This window comes from Etheostoma spectabile, chromosome 11 (genome assembly GCF_008692095.1).
Source record: "Etheostoma spectabile isolate EspeVRDwgs_2016 chromosome 11, UIUC_Espe_1.0, whole genome shotgun sequence".
In the NCBI taxonomy this organism is placed as follows: domain Eukaryota; kingdom Metazoa; phylum Chordata; class Actinopteri; order Perciformes; family Percidae; genus Etheostoma; species Etheostoma spectabile.
Genome location: NC_045743.1, coordinates 20,506,553 through 20,515,628, shown reverse-complemented (window position 1 = coordinate 20,515,628; position 9,076 = coordinate 20,506,553). Strand labels below are relative to the sequence as shown.

General features: G+C 41.3%; 1 protein-coding gene across 40 annotated transcripts in view; it reads right to left on the bottom strand.

The window, feature by feature from the left end:
• Positions 1 to 9,076, bottom strand: part of clasp1a (cytoplasmic linker associated protein 1a) — an 85,531-nt gene that overhangs the window by 8,170 nt on the left and 68,285 nt on the right. For 23 of the 40 annotated variants that reach the window (XM_032529303.1, XM_032529304.1, XM_032529310.1 and 20 more), the window contains 8 exons: positions 8,707 to 8,785; positions 8,447 to 8,590; positions 6,995 to 7,090; positions 4,576 to 4,725; positions 3,610 to 3,716; positions 2,204 to 2,329; positions 1,665 to 1,812; positions 789 to 1,035 (listed from right to left, as the gene is read on the bottom strand). In XM_032529303.1, coding sequence (XP_032385194.1) covers positions 789 to 1,035; positions 1,665 to 1,812; positions 2,204 to 2,329; positions 3,610 to 3,716; positions 4,576 to 4,725; positions 6,995 to 7,090; positions 8,447 to 8,590; positions 8,707 to 8,785 — 1,097 coding nt within the window. The remainder of the gene's footprint in view (positions 1 to 788; positions 1,036 to 1,664; positions 1,813 to 2,203; positions 2,330 to 3,609; positions 3,717 to 4,575; positions 4,726 to 6,994; positions 7,091 to 8,446; positions 8,591 to 8,706; positions 8,786 to 9,076) is intronic. The other 17 variants (XM_032529323.1, XM_032529330.1, XM_032529332.1 and 14 more) reach the window with 3 other exon arrangements.

Below are 9,076 nucleotides of genomic sequence, written 5' to 3'. Positions count from 1 at the left end.
GGGATGAAGGTGGAGGTGAGGGATAGAGGAAAGAGCAAAGGATGTGATGATGACAACGACAACAAGAGCTAACACACAGGCTGCAGCTGCTCTGTGTCACACACCTGTGTCTGAGGTAAACTTAATGCAGACAAGGCTTCACCTTGTGGTTCTGTAACTGGGGGAAAGAAATGCAGAATCGTATGTATTGCAATTTTATTGTTTTTAAACCAATGATCCACCTTAATATTTTCTGTTTAAATGAGACGCTGACAGTGATTACGTCATATCCAGCAGAGTGAAAAAAGACAATTGGAAAATAGACTTTAATTCAGTTATTAAAGCTCTAAAAGCTCAAAAGTAGGAAACAGTTGGACTCTTTGTAGTAAGCATATACCGCTGGACAAATGATTGTTAATAAGAAATAAACATTTCATTTTCATATCTGAGCATTTCTGTTGTAGATGGGAAGAATTAAAAAAAAAAAATTGTAATACACATTCAAGTGTTGTTTATGAAGGTGCTTCAATAGCAAATGTGAGACATTTTGCACAGTGCAGTTGTATGAGTTCTGAGAATGATGTCTTTGATTGTTTGTTGAAGCCGCAGTGTGAGGAGCGTGTGCAACGCTGTTTTGGCATGATTTGTGCATGTTGAGATGTGAAATGCGTGTAGTGTGTAAGTGGGGTTCGGCTAAAAGTGTGCAAGGGACAACACAAGCAGTGATAAACCCATGAAACCATCAAAGGAGAGAGTTTCTAAGACTGTAAATGTATGTGCTTCGCTGCCTAATCATCATGTGAACTCACAGTCGCGGAACTGCTCCACGTCATCGTCAAACACGGCCTCCTTCAGGGCGCTCTTGTCATACGTGCAGATGGTTTCTCCGTAGCCATAAGGAGCAAACTCGCGGCCCCGCGGCCCAGAGAAGGAGCGGGGAGATGGCGTGTTGAGGAGGGAAGTCTTGTTGTCCAAGGCGGTGCGACCCCCTTCCACCATGTCTAAGCCAAGGCGGACATCAGAGCCAGGAGAGGACGCTACACCCTCTCTACCTGCCTGTAAGATGGGAGGAGGGACAATATGAGACAGGTTTTTTTTGTTTTTTTTCTGTGGGAGCACCTGCAGCTTCCAAAAACAAGGGCTCCGGGGAAGAGACTCGAGCACCTACAGCTTCCAAAAACAAGGGCTCCGGGGAAGAGACTCGAGCACCTACAGCTTCCAAAAACAAGGGCTCCGGGGAAGAGACTCTTTGTGCCTCCTTCCCTGCTTTTCTCATACCTATTCTGCTGGCCCGACTCCAAAATCCTAATTTTGGTTTAAAAAGATTGTGAGGTGTCAGCAGTCTGAGGAAACCCATTTTGGCAGCTTGTACCCTGTTTGCACTGTGCTGTGGAATTGGTCCCCATCACTTACATTGAAAGTACATTAGAAAGAGTTTTCAGTGATTACGGCCAGCCTATCCTTACATCTGTATGAGAGATAATGGTTTCACTTTTCACCTGAAAAAGAGTTGTTGGGGTTTAGTTACTCTATAGGTTTAAGCATTTATCCAAAATGTTCCAGACTGATTTTAATATGATGATTTCTTTTGTACTGTTGGATAGAGGTTGGAAATTCTTTATGTCATTTTTCAAGCAGGAATATTCAGGAAGACGCTGCAATGAAAACTCTTCTTTTTGACTTACGGCATCGTCCCTCTTGCCCTCCTGTCTGATTGGCTCATTCAGGTCCTCCTGGCTCCGGTAGCTGAAGCTCTGGATGGCCTCGGTGACACCGCGCAGCGAGCTGTAGATCTCTTCCGAGTTCATGTTCTCAGTGTCATACTCCATCATGCTACCAGACACACGGACACAGAAAGAAATACACACGGGATGTCTATGAAATGAAATGAAATCTTTAGCATATGAAACATATGAAGTGCTGCTTATGTTAGACACATTAGTTTGAAAAAGGGAAAGGTCAGGCATAAGTCATTTTACTGTCTACTACTTTGAAGTGGCCACACACCACAGCATTAACCATGCCTTAGAAACCATGTAAATTGATATTTTCATTTGATTAGAGATGATGGAGTAATATGCATTCAGTAAGAACCGTACATATAAGAAAACTGAAGGGAACACTCAACTGGGTTTTGAAAAAAGGAAATTTGGATAAGGATAAGGATCAGTGTCTGGCTTCTCTGCGGGAATAATGGCCTTTGTGTCTCAGCCCGCCTCATTACCTGGGTGAATATGCTCTGCGGAGGACCCTTAGGGAGGGGACGGCAGGGGTGGAGTGGGGCGGAGGAGGAGGAGGAGGGGCAGGGGGATGCTTTGACAGTCCGTCGACACCCCAACCCCATAACCGACTGTTGCCACAGCGCAGCCGGGAGGGAGGGAGGGAAGGATGGACAGACAGGAGTGAGAGAGCGGGGCAAGGCAGATGGAAATGAAGAACAAGTGGAAACCCCAAGACAAGACAAGAGAAGGGAGGAGAGAGAGAAAAACAGGTGTGCAGAAAGAGAAAAGTCAAAAAGAAACTTGTCTGAGCTTTAAGGTTAAATGAAAGTGTTAGTTTTAAGGAGAGATTTGGAAAGAAGCAGAATCTCGTACAATAAAAGTATAATTCTACCCATCATTAGTGATAGGCCATTTTCCATATGCTTTAGCCAGAACAACCACAACAGGAAGTCTACTTTTAGATTCAATTACAGACAGGAAATGCAATAGCTCCGTTATCTGTGTTTATGGACTGCTGCTTTCAGGTAAAAAGACTCAGGTGGTGTTCAGTGGCTCAGGTGAATGAGCTGCTCAGTCAGAGAGACTTCAACTGTCTTTTCGGTAGAGCTGGGCAATATATCCATATTGTATCAATATTGTGATATGAGACTGCTGTAGATATCGTCAGATTTTGGATATTGTAATATTGTAATATGGCATAAGTGTCTTTTCCTGGTTTTAAAGGCTGCATTACAGTAAAGTGATGTCATTTTCTGAACCAAACCGTTGTAGCTGTTCTATTATTTGCTTTTACCCACTTAGTCGTTATATCCACATTACTGATGATTATTAATCAAAACTCTCGTTGTGTAAATATTTTGTAAACGCACCAAAAGTCAACATTACAATATCGGTGTGGTATCGTTATCGAGGTATTTGGTAAAAAAATATCGTGATATTTGATTTTTTCCTATCACCCAGCTCTACTTTTAGGGAACCATCTTTATATATTAGTCACTGGCCGCATTAAACTGGCTGCATTACAAGTAAAAAGGCAAAAAATAATGGGACAACATCAAAGAGCCAGGTTATCAAATGCGTTACAGCCCCAATTGTGTCTAAGGTAGTAAATATTTTATAAATCAGCCAAGTGGGTAAGAGGTGTTCTGTAAGTTGGTTTTGATCTGTGGGGGGAGAAAAATTGGCTTCTTTATTTCTACCCCAAAAAACTTGGAGAAAGCTCTAGCCTCTCTGAGCAACTCACAGACTCAAGTATTATGCTCCTGCCAACCCACCTGTTGGGTTCGGTTAGTTGGAACACAAACGGTGGTTTGGACAACAGCACAACCCAAATGATTAAACCACAGCCATGCACTAGGGCGGGGGGTGTTGTAGACAACAGTTTAATAACAGGTGGGTGATTAGCTACCTTGGTGACAGTCCTCCGTGGGAACAGTTTGTGGGGGAGGTAAGGGGGCTGGTTCTGCTGGGGGTGTGACGGGTCGGCGTCCGGCCAATAGTGTTGCTCGGAGAGCCCTGAAAGACAAGGAAGCAATGTATGTATATGTGTCTGATGGTTCTACTGATCTACAAAACGCCTGGCACGGTGTTAAGAGCTGCACAATGTGAGGAAAATAAGTAATGTGCAATCTGTTAGCAATAATAAAACTAATTAGCCGGGTTGACACCAGACCCTTCTCACTTATAACTGAGAGTGGGTCTGACCAAGCGTCATTCACAGCCCATTTCCAAAGGGGCGTCACCAACAAACACCACTCAAATGCCTCTGGGCACAATTGGATAGTCTTCCAACCAATCAGACCAAGGACCCAGGTGACGTAGCTGCTTGGTTGCAGCGCTTTGGCTGTCATGTTGCTACTGGCATCGTGTAAAGCCCCTAGAAACTAGGCTAGAAACCAATAAAAGTGTACTCAGCTCTGCGGCTTTCAGTTTTTCCGCTAAAATACAACACAAAACCTTCATAGAACATATTAAACATTGAACTGAAAACAAAAGGCACCTTTAAAAAAAGAATGATAGTTACATTTTAGATTGTAGTTTTGGAAAGGTACTCTCTTAAATAAATCTCTGAATGACTTTCGCTATATGTCGCAGTCTTTTGCAATGTATTTTTTATGCAAGTTGATAAACTGATTAATCGGTTTTAGTCAATGTTTTTGACCAAAAAGTTCAAATTCTCGGATGTCAGCTTGTTAAATGTGAATATGTTTAAGTGTCTTGTCTCCTCTGTGACAGTAAACTGAATATCTTTGTGGACAAAATAAGACATTTGAGGCTTTGCAAAACACTGATTGACAATTTTCTGACATTTTATAGACCTATCAACTAATCCCGAAAAAAAATCAACAGATGAATGGCCAATGACTCCACCTACCACACTGCTTCCCGTATTGCTGGAGTTCTTCAAGTGGTTATGCAGCAGTTTGGTGGCTCCATCCTGGAAGGTTTTGGGGAGCGCTCCCAGCAGCATGGTGAACTCTGGGGTGTTGAGCTCAAACAGAGCGATCAGCACCACCTGGGCCGCCTGGGGGCAGCGGAGTGCAACAGGTTAGGATGGAGGACACGGCAGCTTGGCTGTTCAGTTGGTTTCCTTGGTTCCACAAGTACCTTGACCATGTCTTTCTAACGCAGTAAATCAGAGCAGCTGGACAAAGTTTATAATATATATATGTAAAAAAAATAGAGATAGTACAAGTTGTGAGTAAATTGTTGTTATATTTGACAATTTTGGTCAGCATTTGTAAAACCACAGACGACCAGTCCGATGAAAAGGTTAACGTGACAAAAAGGTCAAAACAATTCTGAAACCATGGAAACAACTGCAGCTCCTCGGGGCACGTTTTTGGTCGGCTCACATATGCATTAGCCTGTAGAAAGAAAGTGTTAAAAAGGTGAAGAGTTCAAAGCTGCATTCAGTGGAAAAATAATGAAGTATACAACTACTCAAGGACATTGTTGCTATATCAATGTTGCAACATGCAAGTGAGTACAGATCAAACTGGATGTGAGCTGTGGAAAATACTATGCTATGCTACTATGCTATTGTTGCTGGGGAAGAGAAGTTTAACGGTACTAAAGGGGTTTGGTTCATCGCAAGCCATTATACTGTATCAAGACACAAACTCCAATCAACATTGGTCTGAAATGTTTACTCTCTGAGACATTTGAGGGATAACAATACCATGTATGTGCTAATAGCTACCCTAGCTTCCTAAACCTCGGCTGCCTTTGTTTTGTTTTCTTTTTCTTGAATCTATATCTTTTTGTTACTTTTCTTCTTTCCTTTTGGCATGACTATATTTTGAGGATTGACAACAGGGTTTCCGTCATGCTCCAGGTGATGTAAATGTGAAATAGGATGTTGCAATGTGAGTCAATGGGTTAACTTTTGGCTAACTCATACACAAGTTATGGTTGTTTATATTGGTTCACATTTTGGTGAATGCGCACTGTGAAAAGTCACACTTCATTAGCTAGCAGTAGTTTCTGGTTGCTGTAAGCATGGATGTAAAGACGTCTATCACATGATTTATTTTGATACTAAAGGAAAATTTGATGATTGTGAGGTCATGAGAAACATCATATACATTATACTGTAGATAAGAATAAAATGAGCCGGTCCAGCTTATTCCAGCAGTGTGTTCGTGAAGTCTGAGTTATTATGACTCCAAAAATAATAAAGACTGGTTGACTAAACCAGGCTAGAAAACTCAAGTGGGATGAAGCATGTGAGAGTGTGTACACTCATTGGACATTTTATTAGGTACACCTGTACAATCTATTGTTTATACAATACAACAATTCTACCACAAAGCTTTCCTTAACGAAGTTATGACGATGTTCCATTTTTGGTGACTTTTTCTTTTTCAGAATTGTGCAAATTTGTTTGTTTTTGAGGTCATAGTTAAACACAGTGGTGTTGTACTGGACTACATTATGTTGAGATGTTTCAAATGTATATAATGTACATATACACGCACAAACACACATATATATATATATATATATATATATATATATATATATGTGTATATATATATATAAAAATACATTGATTTTGAATAATGACCACAGCTGTTCATTTTTAGTCTGTGAAACAGTAATCACACAATTTTAAAGACAGAGTTATAAATAAATGCAAATAAAATATTCTTACATTTTTAAACTTAACATGCTTAAATGAATGTTTACTTTGGTGTGTGATGTGGATTGGCCTTTGCTGCCACCTATAAGCTTTATAGTGCACTGCACCATTGGTGATGTTTCTTTTTCCAAACTGCCGCCAGAGCATTGGCTGCTGTATCGTTACAGTAGCACAGCCCTAATACTATATATACTAATATTTGGAATCTATCTTGTACAACAATATACATGTTAACAACATGCAGGTATGTGGATAGATGAGAGGTTGTTAAAGTGAGTGACACAGACAAAATGTGTTAGGCACACAGTTGTAACAAAAACAGCATTCTTGTCAAGGTTGAGCAAACACGTTGGCTTAAAAGTCCATTCACACAAAGCAACAAGCATTTCCTATCATTTTGAAAAACACCAAGGTTAAACCTAAGTCTTTTGTGGTTGCACAACAAGCTGAATCTAGTTGGTGAATGATCAATTTGCAAGGCAGAGAGTGATTTTTAACAGCAGAACAGCTAGCGCATAAACGATAGAGGTGAGTGACAGATGCCACACGCGACTTCTACTGTCTTGAAGGTGTTGGTTAGGCACCGGGCAGGCGGGGCATGGCGTGCTTATCATGTCGTGTTGTAATTGGCTGTTGGAGCGGGCTCTACCTGCTTACACCTTTCTTCCTGGCTGCCCTCAGCGGACAGTAATGCTGCAGTACTGGACCAGCCAGCTAGCTCCTCGCTCACCCAGTTATGAAGGGTCTGGGGCAAAGTGGCAAGGCAAAATGGGCATTACAGCATTACACAGGTCCTCCGCCCTCACATACGGATGCAATCCTCAACCAATCTTTCATAACGAGCTACAGTAGCACAAACCTAAACAGCGTGAATCAATCTTCCCAGATAATGGATACATCTGTACTCAGACAAATCAGAGGGAGGATTGCTTTCAGCAGCCGACACAACTCTTCTATCCTCGTAGATTTATATTTTGCGTACCTGGAGCTCAGGCGCTGATTTAAAACTAGGTGAGGGTTTTATTTGGAAGAACAGCAATGGAAAACCAAACATATGACACATGTCAGAAAAAGGGAAGATAATGGGCAGTCGACCCAAGGCCATCCACACAAAGAATACAATTATCAGTTTACAACTGTCACTAAACAAACACTACATGCTGAAGAATTCAAAAAACTAAAAAGTGTGGCGATATAGATAAAATGCCACTGTCTGTTGAGTGTATCCTCTGATTATTTGTCAGGCAGAAATGATCTTAAAGGAGTGAAGGATATGTTTTGCAATTAAATATTGTAAAATCAATTAACAATTCAAACTACATTATGTAACTTCATACTAAACAACAAGTATCCAAGCAATTGGTTTTGCAATAAGCTTGCTCACCCACTTGTAATGTTATTATAACAATTTAGTATAAGAAAAATATAATGTTGTGATGTGAGATCTAATGTGTCCTCTTTTTATTCATCGTGGGTCGTGGTTGCTTTAGAACTGTGACATTTGCCATTATGTCTTGTATCACACCTCGTTTGAACCTAAGACTAAAATGCATTAAAGGTGCACTATGAGTTCCTGCATGGTTTCAGCGCTTTTTCATTTTTATCTCAAATGGTAGGTATCTCTCCTTGATCCGCTAGCTGCCCGCCCCCTGAATACACTGTGAAAAAACCCGGTCTCGGCAGACCACACAGGGGTCGTAAACATCAAACAAACACTAGGGGCACAGGCTGTTCACCAAAATAAAACAAAGCACGTTGCAGCCAATCACTCTCAGATACAACCAACTTGCCAGCGATTGGCTGGAACGGGGTTTGTTGTATTTTGGTGCACAGTCTGTGCCCCTAGGGTTTGTCAGCAGATCAAGGAGAGATGCCTAAAATTTGAGACAAAAGTGAAATTGCGTGGAAACCATGCAGGAAGTCATAGTGCACCTTTAATATTCTCTGTCACTCCAATGCCATGCAATATTTGCATCCTACTTAATATAACAAAAGAGAAAGAAGAAAGACCCACACATTACTCTGGAGGAAAAGGGTTTGTCTGAGCAAAGAGATTGTCCTTGTGAGTGATGAATAACAGGACAAACCAATCATGGCCTACCTTCCTGACATCAGAACTTTTGGGTTCAGTGGTCCAGGTGATGATGCGAGATACAGCCAGGCGTGTCTCGCTGGAGTTGACAAAGTCCGTCGGGTCCATCTGCCGAGCCAGGGACTCAATGTACTTCAAAATGGCCACCTTAACCTAAAAAGACAACAAACACTTAGTCCTTTGTCTTACAGTACAAAAAGTTGCATCAATCACACTTAGCAATGAACATCATCTTGCCCATGAATAGAATCTTTCCAACTTCACGTTACCTTCAGATTAGGTGTCTGAGTCTGATCAACGATGAACCTCATCAGAATGTTGAACTGTTGGTCAAACGGGAAGGACTCTCTGAGAAATAGACAGAAATTACAAGTTAACTTTTTCCACATGTACTGTGGATCCTACGCTGCAACATTCTTCAACAAGTTTTAGTTTAGAAGATTCTACCCGCCAGCTCAATGATACGTCGACCACTATTTGAGCTGCTTAGGAAGCGCTGTTCTCACTCAGAGTTTCAAATCCCAAAACAGACACAAAAACAGGTTACATTCCATGAAACAGATTAAAGGTGTCCTGCCACACATGCTTTTTTTGAAATCTGTTAGGTCCATATGTGTTTGTGTTATGTGGTGAATGTGA